The sequence below is a fragment of the Balaenoptera musculus genome, chromosome 9, assembly GCF_009873245.2.
Source record: "Balaenoptera musculus isolate JJ_BM4_2016_0621 chromosome 9, mBalMus1.pri.v3, whole genome shotgun sequence".
Lineage (NCBI taxonomy): Eukaryota > Metazoa > Chordata > Mammalia > Artiodactyla > Balaenopteridae > Balaenoptera > Balaenoptera musculus.
In genome coordinates this window covers 50,851,395-50,877,261 of record NC_045793.1, presented here as the reverse complement: position 1 = coordinate 50,877,261, position 25,867 = coordinate 50,851,395, and the positions used below count along the sequence as shown (strand labels likewise).

Here is a 25,867-nt window from a genome sequence, read left to right as displayed (position 1 = left end):
AAGAGGTGAAAATAATTAGTAAAGCAGTTGATATGACTATATATACTTTGGGGGAAAAATACAGATTAACAAATTATAATGGAAGAATAGTTTTCCTGAGTCTACCTTTTGCTGTTGCCCTGGCCAAAGTGATTTTGCTATGTAGGGATTTTGGGGATAGCTTTAATCAGATATAATTTCAAACTTTAAAGTTGCAAGAATAGTATATATCCCTTACTTAGATTTACCTATTGTTTACATTTTGCCCCGTTTGAGTTACCTATTTATAATTACATCTATATACACATATAATTCTTTCATTCTGAAATATTTAAGGATGAATTGAAACTATTGTGTATAGTATTTCCTACAAAATGATTTTTTTTCCTATAACCAATTAATCAAAATCAGAAAAATTTAACATAAGTTTAAGACTATAATCTGTTGTCCATATTCAGATTTTATCTATTGTCCCAGTAACATCCTGTGTAACTACTTTTTCTCCTGGGTCTGCATCTAACCCAGGATCACACATTGCGCTTAGTTCTCAAATCTCATAAGTCATCTTTAATTTGGAAAAGGTATTTCAGTTCTTGACCTTTAAGTTTTGGAAGAGTATCAATCAGTTATTTTGTAAAGTGGCCCCCAATTTTGATATATCAAATATATATATATTTGATGTTTCCTCATTACATTGAGATTATGAATACCACAGACGTGGTATTGTATCCTTCATATCGTATCAGGAGGCATCTTGGTTTATCGCCATATTGTGATGATAGATTTGACCACTTGGTTTAGATGGTGTTTGCCAGGTTTCTCCTAAAGTGTTATTATTTTTCTCTTTGTGTTTAAAAAGTAATCTGTGGAGTGACGCTTTAAGACTGTTTATCTTATTTTCATCAAACTTTTATTCCCTAGTTTTAGCGTTCATTTATGATTTTTTTTTAAATTTATTTATTTTTTGGCTGCATTGGATGTTCGTTGCTGCACGCCCACTTTTCTCTCTAGTTGTGGTGAGCGGGGGCTGCTACTGTTCATTGCGGTGCATGGGCTTCTCATTTTGCGGTGGCTTCTCTTGTTGTGGAGCATGGGCTCTAGGCATGTTGGCTTCAGCAGTTGTGGTGCATGGGCTCACTAGTTGTGGTGTGCAGGCTCTAGGGTGTGCGGGCTTCAGTAGTTGTGGCACACGGGCTCAGTAGTTGTGGCGCACAGTCTTAGTTGTTCTGCGGCATGTGGGATCTTCCTGGACCAGGGCTCGAACCCGTATCCCCTGTGTTGGCAGGCGGATTCTTTACCACTGTGCCACCAGGCAAGTCCTTTACCCTATTTTCTGCTTCTTGCCATGTGATTTGTAGTCGTACAGAATTTCTCTACCTTCCGTTCTCCTCTTCCCGAGGTTTTAGGCAGGACCATCTTACATACTTTTGTTACCAAACTCTCATACACTCTAAAAGTTTGATCGGTTTCCTTATGGGCTAGATCTAGTTGTGTATTAGCCACCTGTTCCCTCTGTTATTGTTTATTTATGTATTGTTATAGATAACATTCTTATGTTTGCACGTTCATGTATGTCTCCACATGTGTTGTGTTAACTCAAATATTACAGATTAAGGGGACCCTGCTTCATGGTTCTAAAATAGATCATGTGATTTAGAGATAAGAAGCTCCAGTGCCCACCAACAGCAAATTTATTTGTAAACAAAGTTAGCTGCCTCAGGAATCTAGAATTTTGAATTAGATTCTCTTAAGGTTTAACAAAAGAAACCTTCCCTTGGCAAAAGATTGAGGTTAAAAGAGTGATGACCAGTCTACCTTTTCCTTTCTTCCCTGAATTTAGATAGGAATCAGTGTTTTAATTGCAGGAAAGAGCAAGACGATGGTATCTCACCCATCAGAAATCGGATCCCTACCAAAGTCTTCGGGTGTTGTGTTTGGGAGTTCATCTATTCAACAACTATTATTAAGGGTCTACTATATATATCAGCTGGTGCTAAATGCTATGGGGAAAAAAAATAAAGCAAGATAAAAGAGACTGATATTAATGGGAGGGGGGTGCTTTTTTATAGAGAGTACTTAGGAAAGAAAAGTGAGATGGTGATATTTGAATAGGGACCTGAAGGAAGGGGGGCGGGGGCGCTGGGAGGGGTGGAGATGGGGGGAGGTTAGCAGAGGGAGCGCCTTACAAGCAGCAGGAACGGGGAAATGGGGGGGGAAGTTCAGAGACTGCTTGCTGTGCCTGAGGCTGAGCGTTGGGGCATTGCCATGTTTATATGGCGAAGATGAAGAATCAGCAAAGGAGAAGTAGTCGGTGAGGCAGGAGAGTAGAGAGAGAAGGTACTTGGATGCCAGGTGAAAAACCTGTTTCCAGAAAAAGGGAGTAAACTCGGTGAAAGTTGCTGATGGGTCAAATAGGTTGAAGATGGAGAACTGTAGCCTTGGGGGACCCTGATGTGCTGCTTCAGTGGAAGGGTGGAGACAAACCCTCATTGAAATAGGTTCAAGAGAGAATGCACTGAGTCCGGATGACTCTCGAGAGGATTTTGCTCTCCAGAGGAGCAGAAAAATGGGATGGGATGTAAAGAGTAATGTGGGACCAAGGGAGGGATTTTTCAAGATGGGAGGTGTTATTTTGTTAGTGGGCTGATGGGAATTAGCCGATAGACAAGAAACAATTGTTGACCCAGAAAAGAGGATAGGGTAGCAGAAGCAATGTGCTTGAGCACACGAGCTCCTTGTGATCAAGTACTTGAACGGAGAGATCATTTGAGGTAGGAAGAAGACTGGCATCCACAGTGTGAAGAGGGAAGCTGCGTTTGTTGTATAGTTTGGTACAGTGAACAGAGAAGCAAGGAAAACCAAGTGGGCCACCAGCACATCAGCTTCCTTTTCTGCTCTTGCTTTGATTTCTCTCCTTGTTTCTGGCATCTGTGGATTTCCATTTCTTTGACCTTCACTTTTTTTTTTTAAGATGAACATTTCTGTGGTTTAGAGTGGGGGGCAGTGGTGCTGTCCTTCAGTTAGTCCAGTGTGTTTTGTTGCTGGAAGAAATTAAAAATAGATCCTTTGAAAGGATTTAAGAGGCCTTGATGTTATGTTACAGGGGAAACATTATACAGAGAACTTTTAATATCACAATTGAAAGTATCAGAATATACAGTATATGCTAAATAACTATTTGAATGTTCAGAAAAATTCTCTTGCCTTTTGTCTCCTCAGTTAAAGGTGGAAGGACTCATCTGCGTAAATAAGCATAGTTGAAAATATCAGAGATGTTAGTTTAAGCTTTATTGTTAACTTTATTTTTTCAAAATAAAAATATATTTACCTTTTTCCTGATTGTAAAAGAAATACATGTTTGTTGTAAAATATTCAAACAGTACAGAAATGTATAAAGTGAAGTCAGCTCTTCTAACCCACCCTGAAGTCCAGGGGCTTTATAAATGCATATAATTTAAATTATCCAGATCAGAACAGCCCGTCTCACAGTGAGTTCTTAAAAAGGACAGGACACAAAACTGACCTGTTTCAGAATTAAATGTTTGATAATGAAATGCCAGTCTTAGCTTTTGACTTGTGGGCTTTCCTGATCACTGAGCAGTAAGTACAAAACAGTTTTAAAGATTTGGCTTATTTGATGAAATGTGGATTTGTACTTAGCACATCTTGGGGTCCTTTTTATAGGAGAATGAGGTACTAGGAGCTGTGGATCACAGTTCCCAGCATGAGGAAAATGAGCAAAGAGCATCAACCCAGAGGGAGAAATCACTACAGCAGAAGAATGAAGATGAAAATAAAGTAGCAGATAAACCTGCCTGGGAGGCAGAAAAGACCACTGAACCTAGAAACGAGGTAAGCAAGTCAGAATATCCCGGCTGTACCATTTTGGCTTTAAGGTAGATTTTATGGCTTTTGATGGTTTGTGCTGAGAATGAATTTTGTATATGTGTGCCTTACCGTTAAGTAAATCTGATATATGAAAATACATGTTTTTTTAAAATTGTGGATGTGGTTGTTTGGTTTACAAAGGAATCAGCCCACGGCACATTGTATCTGGTTAAACACAGACACCCATCCAGGAACTTGCTAGCAGGTTTTGTTGTGTTTGCAAGGGATACAGAGATGGCTGGCATCCTGAACCCAGGAATCCTCAATCAACCAGCCACTTGCAGAAGCAGCCAGGTTGGCTAGGTCTGGCAGGGCAAGCCAGAGGACCCTGCAGGCATATCACCCTCAATCCAGCTGGGACTTGGGCTCAAGTCCTCACTCGGTCTCCTGGTACGCCACGCTGAAGGGGCAATCCAGGAGCCCACTTTGCATCTTTGACTAGGCCGAGTAGGATAACCTCCTTGGCTCCTCTGTGTATAACCACACTCATCAGCAGTGAAAAGGGTATGTAGAAAGATGAACTCCAGAAGCTAGGCTGAAGGGATGGATTCTTCCTGTAGCCTGTGCTTCCTCCCTTCTTTCACTTGGAACATAATCTGGACCATAATTTTGCTCAGCCCTGCTGAGGTCCTAGCCCACAAGCCTGGCAAACAAATGCTCCAGACGGGTCTGGAGGTTCCACAGACCTTTAACCACTTGACACTTCCCCTGGAAGGTGCCACCCTTGCAGGTCTTACCCTGATGGGTCTCTCAGCCCTGAATTGCCCCAGGTGACATTTGGAGCTGTGCCTTGAACAGCTGGGAGGGTAGAGAGAGTACCATGCCTTGTCCTTTCTCAGACAGCCCACCATCATTGTAGCCTTACCTATGTAACATCACACCGAACATTACATGATTAACAGAGCAAAGTCAGAAAACAGCTCTGCTCCCTTTGCCCACCCACCATGCCCCCACCCCCTCCAGCCTATTCTAGCCTGTTCTAGGGAACTAGTTCTTCCCTATACGCTGGGTGAAATCTGGGACAGACCCTGTGACTTCTAGATAATCAGACAAAAATTTCTCTCTGGTCATCCCAATGCAGCAGTTGATAAGTATAGCCAGTCTAATTCTCAAAAACTGAACTGAAATTTAGTTTTCCCCCTCCTAGCCCTGCTGCAGCCTCAAAGCCTGGCTGAGTGGAAAGGGGTGTGTGTGGCCAGCTTCTTGGTTTTCCCCAGTTCTTCCTCCCTTGCTTGTACAGACAGCCGTCTTCTCTGGAGCTGAGGATGTGTGATGGGTGGTAAGAGCTCAGGACAGGTGTTCCTTGACTGGTGCCAGCCTGAAACTGTTTTCCCTGGACCGTAGGATGTTATTTAAAACTGCTTCTCTGTTGGATGGGCTCTCTCATTTCACAGGTTCTTTGGAGACCCCACCACCCAGCTGGGAGTCCTTCACCTGCCCCTCTTCACAAGGACACATGCACCTCCACCTCCAGGTGGCCTCTCAACCACGTGCTGGTCCTGGAAACCTGCACCTCACCTCCTTTGTCAGTCAGTCCAATCACTTCTCTAACTGCAGCCCTTGCTTGGCCTCTTGCCCTTATTTTTCAGGCAAGCTCTGGATGCACATCTGCTGTGTTCCCTAAACACACCATGTTTCTACGTGGTTTCTAAGTCCCTTTTTGCTAGTCTCACAGTGGGGAGCTCACCCCAAAGAACCCTCCCATTTTCACTTTACCTCTCAGGCTGTTCAGCACTTTTATGACCTACAGTTGAGGATCCCATCGCAGCCTGGCATTTCACTGTGAAATGCAGGTGTTTGCACTTGCCTCTGCTCTTACCCACTGTTGTTCTCTCCCCAGGCCTTGTGTTTTCCTTGTAATTCACGTACCTTGCTGTGGCTTTACCACCTGCTTACACACACACATCAGTGCCAGTGAACACTGAAAGAACCGTATTTGTTTTGAAGGAGACATTTCAGCTCACTTTCCTGAGTGCCTCCCAAGTCATCTTTTTTGAGGCAAAAGATGTTTTTACCACTTCAATGTGTATAGATTTATGCTCTTGGTTCATTTTTCTCCTGGGTATGTCTTTGCAATTACACCCCTTCACTAGACTTCCCAGAAAAGTAGCAACTGTGTTTTCTACTTTTTTGAATTACCTATAGTAACTAAGGTAGTTACTATCACTGCTAGATAACAGGCACTCGTTAAATAATAATGAAGCAATAGATGAAGTAGGGAGCTTTCCTCGGAGAATTTAAAATTTGACTTGAGACAAACATCAATTTGAACAAAACCTTCTAGAAACACATTAATCATTTAGAGCATGACATGACAATTATACATTTCTTGTAGGAGCATCTAACAACGCATCTGCTCTTTTACTGAGATATGTTACTTAGTAGGGAGTTGTCTGTGACCAAAGTGAATCACTGACATAATTTACTCTTCAACAGTTCTTTCTAGCCCCACCGCAAGCCTGGACTTGGCTAGCTGTTAATGAAGACTAAATACACAGTATATATAGGTGTATATATACTGGTCTGAAGATACTTTATTGTTTCATCTTTTAAAAGGTATAAAATTAAATGTGTCCACCATATTTTTTGAATACTCCTAGTGACTTGTTCAAAATGCAGTGAATTCTTGACGAAAAATAGAACTGTTTGTACTTTATGTGAAGATTTAGGAAGGAGGATGACTGCAAACAGAATGCTGTCCATAGTTAAAGCCCTCAAGTAGAAGGCATCAGCCCATGAGGTTCTGAATGGAAGTGAATTTTTAAGAGGTGAAGGCAGGTTTAAGCGAAACACGAAGAGGGAGGCGCCCCCATGGACTAGCAGCTACCTGAAGCCAACACCACCCTCAGAGCAAAGGAACCTGGGGAGAAATGCAGCTCGATGAGGTGTCACACCTTGCACCCGCCCATCTCTTGCCTCTGTCTCCTGTGGAATCACCCAGGGGGCTAGCTCCTCAGACCTCTATCTCCAGGGGCACTGAAGAAGAGGAAACAGGTATCTAATGAAACACATCTTTGACTAGCCTGAAGGATCAGTCCGTAATTCATTTTAAGCAGAATGATCTTCATACATAATAACATAACATTTCTATGTTCTACATATTAAGGGTTTCTTTTCTGCAAAGTGTTATTTACCCACAGTTAAGGATTGTTTTTTGCAGGAATGCAGATTTGTGCTGATGTTATTCATTCTCACACACTTGTGACCATCAGATTTTGGTCAGTGGTTGGCCAGGACTGATGAATCAAGTTTCTGAACTAGGAATCATTTAAAATAATCCAACTGGTGAAGAAGTCTGCTACCCACTAAGAATGTGTCGTTTGCCAGTTAAAGAAAAACAAGATATCTTATTCACCAGTTTACCTTAAATAAGTCCTATAGCATCCACAGAAATAGACAGAAAGCCTTGAAAACATGGCTTCATAGAACCCAAGGTATTTTTTAGAAAAAGAAACCAAGTATTTATACCCACATATACAAAATCAGTCCAGCTGATCTGAATCTTCAAAAAAAACCCTAAAGTAAAAAGTTGGGGGTGGGAGTTATACACAGCACATTAGTCAGGAATGTGAACTTGCTAACATGTAAAGACATCCCTTTGACACATCAGATACAGAAATCCTGGATAAGACAGAATGGATAATATCTTCAAATGTATAACTGTACTCAAAAGCAAGACACAGAACTCTACAGATACAAGCAGCAAAGAGGGAACTCAAAATCCAGAATTTAAGACAGGCACCAAGGCTGAGGAGTCCCCAAGAAGAACTGTATCCAGATGCCACGACAGAGGCTGGAGTTGAAGAGTTCCCTGCTTTAAAGCTCAATGTTTAAAGGCTCTTCTGGTTCAGGAAATGAGGAACAATTCTAGCTACCAGCGAGGAGAAAGAGCAAGGAAGCTGTCCATCCAACCTTTAGAAATCAGAACACTAAGTGGTGTGGATTCAGACTACCATCACCATCAGGAATCCTGAGTCAAGAAAAGGTCTAGAAAATGATACAAAAACTGGTCCTGGCAGAGAAAAGTATAAAACCTAGTTCATAAACTCTTGGTATGTGTCATTCCTATAGAAACTGTTCTCAACCAAAGACGAGCTCACCTTTACATATAAGAAGAAAAGACAGTGATAGAATAAGAAAAATCTAAATTATTTCTAATAGGAGTCCCAGGAGAGGCTGGGAAGTATGAAGGAGAAGCAGTATTCAAAAAGTTTATGGCAGAATATATCCAAAAATTAAAATGATCTTATGGCTCAGGTTAAAGGAATACACAAGAGTCCCAAGCAGAGTAAATAAGTTAAATCCCAGACATATCACAGTGAAATGGCAGGGCAACAAAGACTAAGAAAAAAACCTTTAAAACTACCCAAGGGAAAAAAAGATTAGCTGTTATAAAATGACAGACCGATAGCAAACATGTTAGTAGTAATAAATGCCGTTAAGACAGGGCTGAGGAAAAACATTAAGCTTGATAAACTATCACTTAAGCATGAAGGCAAAATAATTCCAGGTTACAAAGACTAAAGAGTTCATGGAGCCGATCTAGAGAACTATCAAAGTAATTATTTCAACAAACTAAACCCTCAAGGGAGGAGACAAAGCAATAATAAGCTGATAGAACTTTGGTAACTCTAAATATGTAATTGCAACATCTTGTAATCAATTTGGAAAGTTGGCTGGAGAGGAACAAAATAAGGTGGAACTAAGAATATAAGCTAAAAAAGATGAAGAACGGTTAGGGCATGAATGGAGGAGTTGTCGAGTTAAAGGTTGTTTAAAGCAGGATGTTAAAATACTGAGTACTAAAAAAGGAATAGAACGTGAAATTTTCAAACTAGAGATAAAAATCCAGCATGGATGCAACACCTGGTTTACCCTTTCCAGATTAAGCCTAAAAGCCCCAGTCAACCACTTCAGTCTTTTAATTTAAATGAATGATGCACCTTCTTTTTCTAGAGACATCGAAATGGAACAGACACATCTTTCTCTCTGGAAGACTTATTTCAGTTGCTTTCATCACAGCCTGAAAATCCACTGGAGGTAACTGGAATCTTGGCTTTTATCCTTGCAGGAAAAATATCTGCAGTGACCTCTCTGTGAATAAACACAACCTTATTACCTGGGATACGCAGCAGTTTAAACGAATACTTAGATAACAGTTTCTAGTGCATTATTTAAGCACAGACTTAGGATTTACTTTTTATAGGAACACTTCTTTGGAGAATTAGCCAAATATGTATAGTTCCCCCTTCCAAATAATCACAAAGATATAATCAAATTCATAAAATCCATATTGAATCAAAACGGCAGTACATAACTTGACTAAGTAAGGCACACCTTAGTTTTTCTGGCAGCATTACACTTTATGCTGGTCCAATTTGCTTTAAGACACATTTCCCCTCACAGTAAGACTGTTTTCACTATTGCTGTGATTATCCGTGACAGTCCACAAGGTGGACTTAGATTGCCAACAGCTAGGGTAAGAAAGATATTACAATTTTTGAATAACAAGACCTTTCATACTAACATAACTTTTCTAATTTCCCACGATGTTCAAAGAACAAATCTTTCCCTGACATAGCATGTTCTCACCTGGGCTCACATCATGTATTCTATTGCCTGCATTATTTAACTAAGGGAGTTATTCGTAGCCAACAGCATATCCTTACTTACATAGAGGAATTAACACAAGAGGAATAAGAAGTATTGTATTAGGCACTAGAACTGCTATTAAAAGTTTTATGTTAATAGTGTTTTCCTTTCCTTTTTCAGGGCATCTCACTGGGAGACAGTCCTCTCCCAGTAAGTATCAACGATGGCATGAATTCTCCTACACATTATAATGCAAATTTTAGCCAGGCTATAAGTCACGATGTAAATCTCCATGAGGCCATGTTGTTGTGTCCTGACAATACATTTAGAAGGGATCCAGTAGCAAGGACTTCACAGCCACAAGAACTATTTCTGCAGTTAAATTCTCCTACCAATCCTGAACACACCCTTTCTGGAACTAATTTGACAGGATTTCTTCCATTTGACAATCAGATGAGGAATCTAACAAACCAAGACCTTCTGTATGACCTTGATATAAACATATTTGATGAGATAAATTTAATGTCTTTGGCTACAGAAGGTGCTTTTGATCCAATGGAAGTTTCTCAGCTTTTTGAAGAACCAGATTCTGATTCTGGGCTTTCCTTAAACTCAAGCCACAATAGCACCTCTGTCACCAAGTCTAACTCCTCGCACTCTGTACGTGAAGGTGCTTCACCTTCTAGTAGTGACCTTGGATCTCTTTCCCACCGTGACTTAGAAGGGGCTGTAGGAGGCTGCTACCCAGACCCCACTAAACTTTGTCACATGGATCACAGGAGTGACTCTCATTTTCATGGGGACCTTGCATTTCAACCCGTATTACATAACCACACTTACCACGTAAAGCCAAGTGCACTAGAATCCACTTATGAAACTTTTTTATGGCCTGGGAAGTCACAGAAAATAAGGCATGGGTACCTCAATGACACAGACAGAAACTTAAGCCGTGATGAACGGCGTGCTAAAGCTCTGCACATCCCTTTTTCTGTGGATGAAATTGTCCACATGCCTGTAGATTCTTTCAACAGCATGCTAAGCAGGTACTATCTCACAGATTTTCAAGTGTCACTCATCCGTGATATTAGGCGAAGAGGGAAAAATAAAGTTGCTGCTCAGAACTGCCGTAGGCGCAAACTGGATGTAATTTTGAATCTGGAAGATGATGTATGTAACTTGCAAGCAAAGAAGGAAACCCTTAAGAGAGAGCGATCCCAGTGTCACAAAGCTATAAACATAATGAAACAGAAACTGCATGATCTCTATCATGATGTTTTCAGTAGGTTAAGAGATGATGAAGGTAGGCCAGTCAATCCAAACCAGTATGCTCTTCAGTGCAGCCTTGATGGAAGTGTTCTGATTGTACCCAAGGAATTGGTGACCCCAGGCCAAAAAAAGGAAAACCAAAAAGGAAAACGAAAAAGTGAGAGAATAAATTGAAGATGGATTCCATCCATATGCATAAAGCCGTAATGTTCAGAAACTGATCAAAAACCACTGAATCTGCTTCAAAGTTTAGCTCGTTATCTAATGCTACTTCACTCAGTTAAGGCTACATTTTGAAGCTTATGTGAACCAGTTTAGGACTTCGGTATCAGACTTGGGGGCTTAAGCCACAATGTTTCATGAACTCCTAATAGTACGTAGAAATAGGGTGACGTGAAAACTTGCTGTCCTTCACTAGCCATTTCTTAGTAAGATGGTCCCTTCAAAGAGAGCAAACACTGGATGTAATCATTTCAAAACATATACAAGTAGCCTTAACATTTTCATTTAGTTTTCAAGAACTGTTTTAGCTTAATTCTGATGAAAACTTGTGTAGCTTTTTCTGTGGAAATAAATTTTGTATTTGATTTTATAAACTAACTTTCCCCTTTTATACAGAAATCCTAAGCAAACTTCTCTTCCAAAATACCCACATTTAAAAACACAGGTGAATATCTAGCAAATCAGGCAGGATAGTGTTAAATTTTAAAAATTACATAAATTGATCACTCAAGTCAAACCGAATATAGTGAACACTGAACCGACAAGCAAAATTCCCCCCCTTAGACCTAACACATAAAACATGACATGAAATAGACCAAGCTCTACACCAGGATGCCCAAAAATAAACTGGAGCTTTAAAATATTACTGCATTAGGCTTTAACACCTGAGGACAAAGAGCCTCCCTCCCTCTCATAAATAGGACTAATTCCCTGGCAGTAAAGCCAGCCTGTAGGGATAGCTCCACATCTGGAACACTGACAGCTCACACCAAAAAAACCCAACTTGCTTAAATATGGAAAGATTTAAGCAAGCATGTACAGGAGGCCATACAAGAACGCAGACCACCACTAAGGGATGATAAGCACAGACTTGGCAAGCAAAGAAATGAAAATACTGAAGCAAAATGAAAGATATTCAAAGAGGCAAAAACACAGCCATTTGATAAAAAGGACAATAGAAATAATGGCACTTGAAATGAAACCTCAAGAATTTTCTGTAGACAACTGCCCTGTCAAGGTTTTAGAACATTATTGTCAGATGTTTTCTGCAGTTAGAGTAATTGCCTAATAACATAAATGTCACAAGTCAAAGTTATTTTGGGTTACAGAAATGTAGGGTGTGGGTTTTATAGTAAACCTTTATACTTTAAATTGGAGCTAGGAATTTGTTTCAAGCCCCACATAGTAGCAAAATGCTTCTAGATGCAAGTTTCGCTCTTCTGACCAGTTTTGTGCAATAACCACTTTTTCAATGGTGACAGGCTGGCTTTTTGCAAGGGAGCCCACCTCAAATGTCTTAGCTTCTTAAATACAGAGCTTCAAGGCACATTCTTTCAAGCCTACATACAATGTAAAATGCCACGACCAATTGTTTTGAAACTGCAGGTATCCCGATTTGCTCAATTTCAGTGCTTGCTCTTGTCAGGCTCAGCATTCTCCCCAATCCCTGAAAATATGAGGAACATCAAATGGGCAAAAAACAGGCACACAGCAGAGAAAGCTGGGATTCAAAACATTCACAGCAACTGAAATTTTGAGATCCATAAGGTATTTGGTGCATTGTGACCAAAGATCAGTGAACGCAGCTTTCACCAGCCAGTTTCATCTCATTTGCCATGGGCTAGTTTCTGGACAGTCACTTTGTACAAATACCACACTGCTCTTCAATACAGTGCTGAAGCTGCTTCCTCTCCATCACTGATACGTCAGCAGTGAAAATTTCACACCACTATTTTAGCCTAAGCTCCCTACTTACAGATTAAGATACACCAAGATTGACTATTCTGCTCAGTAGTCTTTATCGAGCTGAAAGGAATAGGTGGTGTTGAGAAAATTTGATTCTCAAGCTTTTGAAAACAGATCAAAATGTCAAGTTCTAATGGAAGCCATATGCATTTTAATTTTACTGTGACTGTTGAACAGAGCTGTTAGCTACCTGACCCATTCCTTAAATAGTGTAATCAGTCTTCAGCTGAACAAGACATGGATAAACAGTCAAGACTTACTTGAATTGAGAAACAGTTCCATCAATCAAGGTTAGGGGGACGATAAACTTAAGTTCCCAAGTGTCTCCAAGTATTTGTTTGGGGGTTTAAATACAGACTCAAGCTGCAAGAGGACCCACAGAACTAGGTAAGATCAGCAATGTTTACACCCATACATCTGGTAGTCTGTATAATTGGCCTTCGGCCTCTGAAGCATGTTTTTTGCTAGGCATCATTTTCCCTCCTGATTTCAGTGGACTGGCCCAAACTTATATTTTTAACTGCTCCCAACATAAAAGTAGTCTTACCTTCCTTACTTATAGAAAACACTGTTATTCCTGAAATCATCCCTTTGTCATAGAATTACATCAGTTGAAAATTAATAGTGAAATCTGGTTCCGACAGGCGCTCAGCATCTCATTTGTCCTTTTCCTATTAAAACCTTATTTCCTTTTGGTAGCTAACAACAGGCCACGATGAAATCCTCACAGGGAAATTACAACTATTGCATGTAATCCTCAAGCAACGTGTGCTCAATAAGATGTGGATATATGGGTTCCATTTCAAGGCTGGCTCCAGTTCAGCACTGACCTTTAGAATACAGGAGCAGTTAGAAGTCAGCCCAGCTGCCAGAACAACAAAGTGATCCTATGGAGTACATATTAGTGCTTAATAATTTAAATATTTTTCACTTAAATACTTTAGTTGCAGTAATAGCAGAGCAGCATTAAAATCATTGGGTATACCACCTGAGAATATTTGTTCCAAACTTTAGACTGATTTAAAATGTAACTAAGCCACAATGAACACAGGCACTTTGGGTATACTGAGATTACTGATGTTTTCTACCTTCTGCAAAGGCACCACATATGAACACACGTTTGAACTAGTAATTGTCATTACTAAGGAACCAAGACACGATTCTTTTAAAGCCTCCCTTAATTGCCTCTCAGTACTTTTAAATATTAAGAATCACTTCAGACCAACTTTTAACGTACTCATGCACTTAATCGGAATATTGAAAACCACACAGAAGAAGATCCAGTTTCAAAAGCTTTTACCAAAGAGGAAAACACTCCAGGTATGGGAGTCATCCCCCAAGATGGCTCCCAATAACGCTTGCTTTTTGGTCATGTGAGGAAAACCCTCCCCTCCCACATTGTGATCACAAGATAACTTACAAAAACACTGGTTGTATTGAGGATTCTTTTGTTGCTTCACTATGGGTAAAGGAAATAGCCAGTACCAACCTTCAGTCCTGTCAGTAGGCCATTTTGGATTCAAATATTCCAGCCCCAGTCATGTTTTCCCTGACTTACATACAACCCTGAGCTTCAGCTAGAAATCGCACAGCTAAGCTGCTTCCAAATTGCTGACCTACAAACACAGTGAGGTGAAAATATAACAGTACTCTAAAATATTTCCTTTTAGAAAAAAAAGGTCCTTAAATCTCAATTTCTAAAAGAAAATTAGCAGCTCAACACACAACATACACACACACACAAAATACTCAACATTACCTATTGCATGTTTCAATAAGCTAGGTCATTTTCGCCCTGTTAATACATAATACAGATGTCTTCCCCTATTTGTGCTGGTGTTAAACGCTGGGTATTTTAGGGTTGTATTATACCAACTTGATTTATCTTCTTCAAAAGTTAACTTCTTTGTAGAGCTAGACATTTTTAAGACATTAAGAATTATTTTCTCCTAGTAAATCCACGGCCAAATGTAAACAAATTTATAGCTGACAATGGACGCAAAGCTCATCTTCCGTTAGCCATCATTAGTTTGACTTACCTGTGAGATACCTCGTATCAAAACCAAAAGAAATAGAAGTCAACCTTACTCTTTGTCCCCTACTATTTTTCTGGTTTTTCATTTCAGATGAACATCCAAGAAACTCACTGCTTGCTATTAAATTTTATCCACCATGTTTAACCCTTTAAGACAACCACCTGATACTAACGGTATAACGAAACAGAGCTAATTCACATTTGAGAAACTAATGACAGATTTTGTCTCAGTGCCTTTGCATAGCCACTTAAACTTGGTTGGACCACTTCAGCTGGTTAGAATCTGTAATGACTTTAAAAACACCACCAGCAATGTTAAACATACAAGGCAAAGCCAGAAATCTGTAGCATTATTCAAACGCTGAATATACAGTGTATAAAGAATGGCATTTTATTAGGGACAGCCAATAACGTCCACAGTGCTTTTCTCGTTTGTCTATCCGTATTGAAAGGAAAATGGCAATATGCATTGCTTTGTGAAACTGCTTTAGAAATCTAGCAGATGGCAATCCTTTAGACAACTTAATGTTCATAGAACAAGATTCACATTTTTATGTGTAAACATTACACCAAGTATTTGAATACAAAAGTATTTATTTTAATAAACTTTATATTTAAAATAGAATTTTTAATCTGTCTACTCACAAAACCTAATTCAAAACACGATACATTTCTCTCTCTAGCTGATTTGATGTTACTCCGTTACAAACAATACTCAATTTGTAATTGTTTTATATTAAGAACCTGTACTAAATGAAGTCTGTTATTTTATCAGAAAACATTTCCCTTTAATCTTAAAGAGTGCTTTTTAAAATGAAGGCACCAACAAGAACTACTTTCAGATGGTACAGAATTTCTTATTTCTTGAAGATTCTGTGGTTGACCACTTCTTCATTAGTTACCTGCAGCAAGACACCTTCCTGCCAAAGGAAAAAAAAAGTATCTGAAGAAGTTTATCATGTTTGTCCAAAGAACCTAAATAATTTCAGTGGTGGTCTTAGGATCAAAGAAGACTCACAGGTGCATACAGTAGAATATGCCCTGATTATCACATTCCTGAAAAGGCAATAAAGCCAGGCAATCAATCTCTGATGACATCTAAGAAATGAAACTTCAGCAGCCAACCTACATCTCTCCTATAGGTTAGGGGATTGGGAAAAGAATTACCACATTTAAACCTAAGTATTTAGAATTGGATACATACAAGATTTATAATGTAGACACTTTTATTCATAAATATAAATTATCTGAAAGTAGATTTAACCATCTTGCCCTACCGTCTCCTTAGCCTGATCCTGATAAGCATGTAAAGCTAGAACCGTATCAAAATAACAGAAGAACGTCTTTTTAATAAAAAAAAAATCCCTAGTTCACTCAAAATGCTTGATCCAAGAAATGTGAATACACAAGGGTGTAACGATGGGAAATTTCATGATTTATTCAACTTGCAGCCTAACTTTTACCTACCATTTCACTACCAACACCACTGAAGGAACCAAGAAAAGCTTTATTAATGATCACTTGGCTTGCCTCAGCTGTTGAAATGAAGCACTTTACAGTCTTTGTGGCAGCAGAATATACTTGTCCATGGTTCATATCAATGCTAAAATTCCAGCAGGGAAAAAAATGATATGTTAAGCACCTGAATCTTCATAGAGGGGGAGGGGGATGGGAAAGAAGGAAAAAAGGGGGGTAAAAAACAACCAAAATAATTTAAGTAAATGACAGATTGGAAAACAGGGTTTATAAAATTATTCTCTTGAGTTTATAAATTGTTAAACTCAATTTATAGCTATGTTAAACTACATGAGAACCACTATACTGAAAGACCATTGAAGAGTATTAGTTTATCTTTTGGGGAGGAAAATTAAGAAAGGAAAAGTAAATGAGATCTTACCTAAAGAAGTTTAACTGAAGCTTAGAACTATTTTGCTCTACACCCTCAGCTTTCGTTGGCATCCTTATAAACTACTGTAGTTAAAGCTTTGTAGAAACAGCACAGTTTCTTAAGACTGGCTGAACTTAGTAGCCGTCAAGAGTTCTCTTGTACTAGACCTGTATCCCTGAAGAGTACCTCGCTGGGGTTATTTCCTTTCCTTGCATTGAAGAAGCAGCATCTAAAAGATCTAAAAAGGTGTTTCTCCTTGCAGAGATATCCCTTAAGTTATCTACATAATTTAATCCTGATGAATTGCAGACAACACACTTATATCTGACCAGCATTTATCTTACACAAATATAACAACAGCTTTGCAATGGACCTTAATTATACTACCCACTCCTTAACTTATTTAAAATAAAAAGTCTATAATTACACAATTTCCTTTAGAATTATTTTATTAAATCATAAATGTACAACAGCTTCTTAACTCTACACACGCACTTAAATTTTTTTTAAAGGAAAAACGTTATGTCTTATTACACCATGATCCTGGCTAATAGCTTTTCAAAACTTTGAGAAAAATCTTAAAAAAGGTTTCACATGTCACCTGAAACTTACAAATTTAACATTATCAAAGAAGGAATGCTTCTACACTCTTACAAAGACCACTAGAAAGAAACAACAATTAAAAAGCTAAGAAACTGTCTCAAAGGCATTTTTTTTTTTTTTTTTTTTACAATCCTTCCTCCACAGTAAGGTAATGTTATTAAATAATCCAATCCATTCACAAAATGGCTCTCTGCATCTGCTCTGGTGTCTTCTGCCATATCACTGCATATTTATGCATGACTGAGATAAGAGTTTCCTTAACATTGTTATTTCGATAACCTGAAGCTGTTCTGTTACCTCTGGGCTCTCATCCTCTCCTATTTATACAGTGAAGCCTGTTTCAACAGAAGTAAAGAGTAAAAAAAAATAGGTTATGAAATTATCCATCTAACCAGATTTTAAGGAAAGATAACATGATCCTAAAAAGCTTTTAACTCCTGGCAGCTAGGTCTCCCAAGACATTAATAACGTGAAACTTAAAAGCTACTTACCCATGGTAAATAGGAAGAAGCTCAATATCGGCTTCTCCCTCCATAACCCCCACTTCCTCCACTGCCTCCTGGACCATAGTTTCCTAGAATTATTGGAACAAGAGAAAGCAAACTTATTTTGATTTCCCAAGTTCTACAACTGATTTTATTTTACAGCCATACACTCCTTAAAACACGCAGATCAGAGACCATTACTTGTTTCTAGTTAGCCTCGTTAACTCAGAAGATTAAATTATCCAGATTCACAGATTTTTCAACTTTTTCCTCTAAACTTGAAAACATTTTACTACTGCTACTCCTTTAGAGGGCTCTCTCCCATGATCATTTAGAAGTTTTAAGAAAGTATACTCAGTGTAAGAAACATAAGGAATCTGTTTCTGTCCCACTAACAACAATGATTTGAACGAAAAGTTCAGATTTACTAAATTAGCTTTCTAAGAGTCATACAAAATTTATATACCACTTGCAATATGCTCAGCAATTTTATTTAGCTTTTTCTTAATCAGCCAAAGGGAATAACTCCACTGAAAACATCTAATCCATTTCACTAACCCCAAAATATTTCATATCACTGAACATCCCACCTCCACCACAACAATCCCCCCCCAGTGATATTTCTATTTTCCCAGAATTTTACTCTCAGTAACACTGTGTATTTGATGGGAAGTGTTACCCAAGCATAAACTTGAAAGTTATCTTTCTTCAAAGTCATAGAAGACTAATATTTTCATCACAAATTTGAAAAATCTAATAAATTACCTCCACCATATGGTCCCCCCATGTTTCTGCTACCACCAAAGTTTCCACTCTTCATTGGACCGTAGTTAGAAGGTTGCTGGTTATAATTTCCAAAATCATTGTAATTTCCACTTCCATAATTTCCTGTAAAAAATTTGGAAATTTCTGTACAATAAACCCCATAACACAACCAAGTATTAAACCAGTAATACATGCTAAGTACTTAAGACAAAATTCCCACAAAAACAAATCAGAACAAATGCAAAACACCTATCTACAATTCTACATTTTTTTTTAAAAAGACAACCATCAACAACAATGAAATGAAAAATCTCACGTGTTGAAAATCATTAATTCCAATCCAAATTCCCACATAAAGATGCAGGTGAATTTATTACCTCCTCCATAGTTGTCATAACCACCTCCGTAGCCCCCACCCTGGTTGCCATATCCAGGTCCTCCACCACCATATCCTCCTCTTCCTCCTCCATAACCAGGGCTACCTCCAAAATTGCCACCTATTATAAAATAAGCCTTTAAGTAATTACTTAATATTTTCAATGCCATTTGAACACCCACTTCCAGCTTTCCAAAACACGTATTTTTTAAGTAAGATATTCGTTCTACAAAATCTCTAAAATCCTCAAGGGCAGATTCTGATATCCATCCTTGGTAAACGGTTGCGGGTGGGGAATGCCTACCCACCAACAACTGGATAAAACCTTTAGAAATACCTGTAATGCCACAGGTCTCCCCTAAAACTAAAGACACATCATGGATTCTCTGGAAGATATCTTGAAATCCTATTTATATTTTGTGCAAGGTTGTAGGTGGGGTGGGGCAGACCAAGATGTGTAGACTAATGGAACAAAGTAGAAGAGCCACATCTTCCTGCTGGTCCGAAAGATTAAGTTCCCAACTCATGTTTCCTTGTGAATTACCATGTCTCTTAAATAAAATGCCCACCACCCTTCTCCCGAGTAGAAATGGGGGGAGGACCAGAAATTAGCAAACTTGCATGTAATTAAACTTAAATTGGTAGTCTCAGATTGCTTGCAGTAAGTACAAAAACTCATCTTTCTCAAACCAAATCAATATTTGGATTTCAAAGCAATATTGGAAATAGACTTATGTGACTCCTAAGTCATGCCTAATGAGGGCAAAACCAGAAATAAGGCCTATTATTTAGATCAATTTTAAATGTCTTGTTCCTTTCTATTAGGACATTTGTCAGCAAGTATCACTCTTTCCTGTATTTCAACAAAACATATCACTTCATATTTAACAGTGGCTCACCACCTTAGCTGGATACAGGAGCACACTTGTGTATGTTTTGGAAAAGTTCCTTTGGGGACTTTTGGAACATTATCCTCCTAGACTCATCTTGGTAAGAGCTAAGACAACACAGGGCTCTTATATACATTCCCCTTACATGTTAATCTTGCTCATAACCACTTGTCCATACTTTTTCAGGAAAACAGTATACAAAATATCACATCTATCTCCAATTCTCTTGCTTGAACAACAACAGGACATCTTTAAATGGCATTTTTAAATTCTCATTTAAAATCTACCCAACTGATTTTGCAAAAGTACACAAACCCCTACAACTAATATTTTTCCTTTTATAATTTACAACAGGTAAAATGCAAATCAGAATAAAAATACAAATAACTGAACCATCATCACCTAATCCCTTTACAAAAGGTAAAACATTAAGAAAAATTTCATGTATACACTCAAAAACGGACAACACACAGTGTGATTCAATCTTAAGACACGTAGAAGAAACTGACCTCCAGGTCCTCCTCCATACCCATTATAGCCATCCCCAAATCCACGACCACTTCCATATCCATCTGTTAAGGGCAGAAAAAAAAAAAAAAGATTATTTTCCTGTGGTTCATGCCACTCAATTCCTTACCCTCCCTTCCTCCACGTTATCTATTAGTATCTATAAATAAGAGTTATTAGGAACCCTTTCCCCTTGTGCTGTACACTCCTGTTACTGTGTATTTTATGCTGTATTTTAGTGTTAAAAATACGCTAAAGTATGTGATTCAATTTCATCATCAGGATAACTGCCTGATTTGGGGCTTGACTTGGCAAGCCTCCACTTAAGATATTCATTTATAAAAAGGAATGACAATGGACAGGGGCAGTTTTTCTGTTGGCACCACACTACATTATTCAGATTAACCTACATACAAAGCCCAAAGCAAAAAACAAAGACACAAACCTCTTCAAACCTACACGTACAAGCCTCTACAGTATTTCCACCGACTATTCAGGAATACCTCATAAATTTAAAATGGCTGCACTATCTTAACTTTTCCAGAAACTGAAAACCATAAAGGATCTATGCAATTATTTATCCTTAACTATAACTATAGGACTTTTAAAATGTTACCTCTTGCCTAGCCAAATCAGAATATCCCATCAGGACAGAACCTACATTAGATCTTAAGAATAACTTTTTAAAAATTAGGTTGGATTTCCCAGATTCTAATTAAAACTCACTCATAGTTTTCAAGCACATTCACCCTTCTAAACTTAGAAGGCGGACTTACCAGATCCTCCTCTGAAGTTACTTCCTGGTCCTGGTCCAAAATTTCCACCACCTCCACGAGAATCTCCAAAACCAAAGTTGCCTACGATAAGTACCCTGGTTAGTAACAAACACTTACACAAATAAATCTTAAGAAAAAAATGGAATTGAAGTTACCTCCTCTTCCACTTCTAGAACTTTGGACTTCCTGCATTTCTTGTCTAGATAAAGCCTTCCTTACTTCTGCATTATGACCATTGATAGTATGGTATTTCTGCACTGGAATGAAAAGTTCAGAGTCCATTAAGTCAGCATCCTATAATATTAGCTAAGTTACAAGTTAAACTTTACTTTTTAACAAAGTTTTAGGTGTTAACATACCCAAAACTTATAATGTGAAAGAGCCACACCCCTAGCACTTATAGACACTTACACACAATCTTATCCACAGGATCATGGTCATCAAAAGTAACAAACCCAAAGCCTCTTTTCTTTCCAGACTGCCTATCGGTAATTATCTCAATGGTATCAATTTTTCCATATTCCTCAAAGTAATCTCTAAGATGATGCTCCTCAGTATCTTCTTTAATTCCACCTACAAACAGCTTCTTCACAGTTACATGAGCCCCCGGCTTTCCAGATTCCTGAAACAGAAAAAATCATCCTGACTGAAGAAACCACAAACATGAACGAAAGCACACTATCTGAGTAACATACATGGCTTCTATCCTATGACCAAATACTAAAGCACCTTATGAATAAGAACCTAGTCTTTGAAATAACTTAGTCTAGGAAATTAAAAGCACAGAAACCCAACGAAGCTCTATTAAAGAAACAAAAACACTTTGGGCTGAATACAGATAACTTTGTTCTTTTAAAAGTCACTTTCTAATCTTGAGCAAGAGCAAAATGCAATTTTCCTCAAAACCGTTTGAACAAGTTATGTATCTGCTCACCTCTCTTGCAACAGCACGTTTTGGCTCAACCACTCTCCCATCAATTGAATGAGGTCTTGCAGCCATGGCAGCATCAACCTCAGCCATGGATGAAAAAGTTACAAAACCAAATCCTCTTGATCTTTTGCTTGCAGGATCCCTCATTACCTTTAAATCCAAAGGAGTGATGTTACCATTTAATCTCATCACTTACAGTATTTTAAAATAATGAACATGAATTTAAAAGTGATTTTCTCCACGATTCACTCATTTTAAACAAAGAAACCCAACACTTGAAGGACTACTATCCCTAAGCACTTCCACACTTAACGTACCACACAATCTGTAAGTTTTCCCCATTGCTCGTAATAGTTCCTCAAACTTTCTTCTGTAGTTTCAAAGCTCAAGCCACCAATAAAGAGTTTACGGAATTGTTCCTTTTCTCTCTGCAAAGGAAAACATCATTTCAATTTTTATTTACATTTTCTCTTTGTATGCAGGAAATTAAATTCTTAAATATGAGGTGACCTGCTGGCAGAGTACCTTTTTCCTCTCCAAAGGAACAGTTTCTAAAGTTTTCTGGGGGGGGAAAAAAAAAACTTACATCAAATTTAAACCATATGTTAAACTGCATTAGTTGTGTTACACCAAAAAAATTGCCTCAGCTGAACTACACAAATTTCAAAATCATTAACGCTTGATCTATATTTACTTCACATTAAATTATTTTAAACAAATCTAGCATAACTTAGTTTTAAAAAAACTTTCTGAAGAAAAAGCAGCAAATCTACTCCCTGGTGACTGAAAAGTTAAGATTCTTATCAAAATCTGCATTCAATCCTATAACCCAGAACAGAGAACTTTTAAATATTCAGTTTAAATATAAATGTTCAAATTATAAAAACTGTTGCCTTTTTATAACCAAGAATTGCCATTTATTTCAGGATTCAGTTATTTGAAAAGTGAGTGTCCCTTCATTGCTCCCTCTGGTGGTGATTCTAATGTAACGCAATTTTCAAAAACCTAGTATTGTTCTCTCCCCACATACCAACTCTCCATTACCGGAAATTTTAAGCATTCAATATATGTACCAAAATATCCTTAAAATTTACCTCTCTTCTGACCAAGGCAGAATAACTTTCATAATTAACAGTGTCTAAAACTTAAAAAAGTTTTAACATAGCTAGTTTTTGACATGTAGACAACACAGAAACAATCTGAACCGTTACTGAGCGTAAAAGCAGAAACATAGTAAGACACTGTAATCATCTCACTTTTCAAAACCATAAAAATATTTAAATGACCACTGTGACTATCCCGTAGCTACAAAGTACTACAATTTACACTTCACCATGTTGAACTTAGTGGTCTTCTGGCAAATTACACAGCATAAACAACTTTCACATGTGAAAAGAAAAAGAGCCTGGGCTGAAAACTCAATCCTTAGAAACCAGCAAGCAAATAAGTTGCATTAACAGCTCTGTATTTTGGGCTATCAGTTAAGGAAGGCTGGGTCATTGTTTTCAGTTGACTAGGTTAAAAAACTAAGAATATTCAGAAACGATAGTTAGTCACAATGTCCATGACCAACTGTTACCAAACAGCATTACAACTCTCAACCCATAGTTCTATGAAGTTCCTCTCTCCATGCATGACATTCTCCCAACAGCTCAGAAAATACAGCAATAAGCAATTCAGTTTTTTCCCTATATAGTTAACTTTTCAGGATTCTGAAAATTTTGAAAACAAATTATCAAACTAGCTCCTGAGACACTTAAAAAAAAATTATAGAGGTTACTTAGCATACTGATATTTGGACTCTGAAGCAAATTTTACTTACTCCAAACGTTGTCAGTTAATAGGCCTTTTAAAACCCAAATAAATTAAATAGATTAAAAAATACATCTACAACAACTTTTACGAATCACTAACAAAGGCAAAAACTCATTACTTACCTCATTTTCCAAACTTACCCGCTGTCCACTATCGATTACAAACAAAGTTATTTTATAAGCGTGCTTAGGGTCAAGGAAAATACCCAGGTAGACCCCCTTCGCTTGAGACCTTATGTTTATCAATGTAATCATCAACCATGATTGCAAACATAAACGAGAAAAGCAAGTGACAAAGTTCAAAAACATAGCGGCCCAGCCTAAAAGTTTTGTATATAGCAATACACGCATTGAAAGACTGAGCCATGTTTTAACCAGAGTACAACTATAAAGTCATTTTTATTTCATTTTCATCATGATTTCTAGCTTATCACTAATAAATACCTGTGGTCTTGCCCAGTAAAGAATTAAATTTCCCAGTAAAAATAATATTTAAAATACAAACACTACGTTTCAAAGAGAATCCTTCAGTTAAATAAAGGATTCTGACCCGGAATACCGCCCCCCCACAGACCTCCTTCCCCCACGGCCTCCCACATGGTCGGTAGTAAGCTGATGGCTCTAAATCTGATTCTTCATTTCTAAAGTTTCCTACGATTCAACTGCCTTTTTAATCACCGCAGACCCAGATAAAACCGTTACTCAAATAAACAAGGACTGGAAAACAAAATGTGGTCTTCATACTACCGCTCGCCTCAAACCGGGCCCGACACCCTAGATGGTTTTACCTCCTCCTAAGCCGTGCGAACCCGCCCTGGAGAACGCCGCCCCCTCCCCCGCCCTTCGGTGCGGCTCCTGAACGCAATGGCGCCATTTCATCGAGGGGAAGGGAGCGAGCCTCTAATGAGGTGCGCAAGACTTTAAAAACCCAAGCTCACAAGACACTTGGAGTCCACCTCGAAACGGCATGAAAACAGCCCCAGAAAAAAAAAATAGTTAACCACTTCTATTCTTTGTTAAAAGAGTCAAACTAGTTGAACTTAGAGAGTTAAAAGGAAAACACTACGAGGAAGGAGAGAAATGAAAATGGCGGCCGCCAAATCCGGTTCCCGGGAAGGGGGAGGGGAAGCTCCGCAGTCCCGCTCGCGAGGACCCGAAGCCCGCCGAAACGCTCAACCGCGGAGACGCCGGGGCCCCCAAACCAGCGTGCTGTAAAAAGGGAGTAAGAATTCCTGCCTCCGCGCCCCATTTTCACTAAAGTGGGGCTGCGTCCGCCATGTGGAAGCTCCCCATCCCCCACCCCCAGCAAAGGGAAATGGCGCCGGGAGACTGAGGGTGGGGAAAGTGCTGTACAATCAGGCCTCCGCTAACGACCCCTCTTCAAAAATATCCTGAGACCAGCCGCTTCTGAAGTGGCCCAATTTCGCTGCCGCTCTCCCACGGAGGCGGATAGCCGACTTCCAATGAGGCGCCAACGGCCTCGCCATGCCCTTTCCAACAACTCATTGATTTCAAACCCGTTACCTCCATCGCGGACTCAGTCGCTTCAGCCCGATTTCCCGCAGCCGAGCGAGATGAGAGAGCTCTCCGCGGACGAACACGAACCGGACTCGTCCTGGCGCTGTAGTGAGAACTGCCGCTGCTCGAGAAACAACACCGCTAGGAGCACCTCCACTCTGGACCCGGCGCTGCTGCTACTGCCGCTAGAGCCGCTGCCGCCGCTTTTCTAGAACCTTCCCCCCGACTAACGCGTCCTCCCCTACGTCAGGCCGTTGCGTAAACGCCCTAACCGCCGCCAATGGCGGGAACGCTCTACGACCTCCTTGCGCCAAGTACGTGCCCCTCCCCCCTGCGGCCAGTAGTGGTGCTTGACGTCAGTTGCGTAAAAGGGCTCTGTGAATTGTGGAAGGCTCGAGTTCTGCGTATATGACTCTCGGAACTGGGCCCAGCCCCCTTAGCGCAGGGCAGGTGAGAAACGGTCGCGCATTTTGAAATTAACGCTGTTGGGAGGAGCTTAATCTTCAGCCCCGAGGTCCAGCCCCCTCAACCCCGGAGGTAGTCCTTACAGCAACACTTTGATAATCTCCCCCTACCTCCGTCTTAA

General features: G+C 39.2%; 3 protein-coding genes across 11 annotated transcripts in view; 1 reads left to right on the top strand and 2 right to left on the bottom strand.

Moving 5' to 3' along the window:
* NFE2L3 (nuclear factor, erythroid 2 like 3) overlaps positions 1–14,997 on the top strand; it is a 40,003-nt gene extending 25,006 nt beyond the window's left edge. The window contains exons 2-4 of the mRNA XM_036863107.1: positions 3,664–3,831; positions 8,824–8,907; positions 9,640–14,997. Of these exons, the coding sequence (XP_036719002.1) occupies positions 3,664–3,831; positions 8,824–8,907; positions 9,640–10,899 (1,512 nt within the window). The 3' untranslated portion in view covers positions 10,900–14,997. The remainder of the gene's footprint in view (positions 1–3,663; positions 3,832–8,823; positions 8,908–9,639) is intronic.
* LOC118900629 lies at positions 1,653–10,375 on the bottom strand. Of its 2 annotated transcripts, none has more exons than XM_036863116.1 (4): positions 10,300–10,375; positions 8,811–8,961; positions 3,184–3,218; positions 1,653–3,020 (listed from the first exon to the last, which is right to left on the bottom strand). In XM_036863116.1, the coding sequence occupies exon 4, from the start codon at positions 2,956–2,958 to the stop codon at positions 2,056–2,058; it is 903 nt and encodes a 300-aa protein (XP_036719011.1). In that variant the 5' UTR covers positions 2,959–3,020; positions 3,184–3,218; positions 8,811–8,961; positions 10,300–10,375; the 3' UTR covers positions 1,653–2,055. The 2 variants fall into 2 exon arrangements, with proteins under 2 accessions (XP_036719011.1, XP_036719010.1); XM_036863115.1 differs by lacking the exon at positions 10,300–10,375 and adding an exon at positions 9,205–9,692.
* A 106-nt stretch (positions 14,998–15,103) lies between the features above and the next one.
* Positions 15,104–25,507, bottom strand: HNRNPA2B1 (heterogeneous nuclear ribonucleoprotein A2/B1). Of its 8 annotated transcripts, none has more exons than XR_005021175.1 (13): positions 25,288–25,503; positions 22,475–22,510; positions 22,267–22,377; positions 21,953–22,099; positions 21,430–21,640; positions 21,174–21,275; positions 21,019–21,099; positions 20,245–20,307; positions 18,847–18,966; positions 18,470–18,592; positions 17,711–17,793; positions 16,259–16,331; positions 15,104–15,648 (listed from the first exon to the last, which is right to left on the bottom strand). XR_005021175.1 is itself a non-coding variant. In XM_036863109.1 (12 exons), the coding sequence occupies exons 1-11, from the start codon at positions 25,291–25,293 to the stop codon at positions 17,732–17,734; spliced, it is 1,062 nt and encodes a 353-aa protein (XP_036719004.1). In that variant the 5' UTR covers positions 25,294–25,503; the 3' UTR covers positions 15,104–15,648; positions 17,711–17,731. The 8 variants fall into 8 exon arrangements, 6 of the variants coding, with proteins under 6 accessions (XP_036719004.1, XP_036719007.1, XP_036719003.1 ...); XR_005021174.1 differs by having other exon boundaries at positions 15,106–15,648; positions 16,196–16,331; XM_036863109.1 differs by lacking the exon at positions 16,259–16,331.
* Between the last annotated feature and the right edge of the window lie 360 nt (positions 25,508–25,867).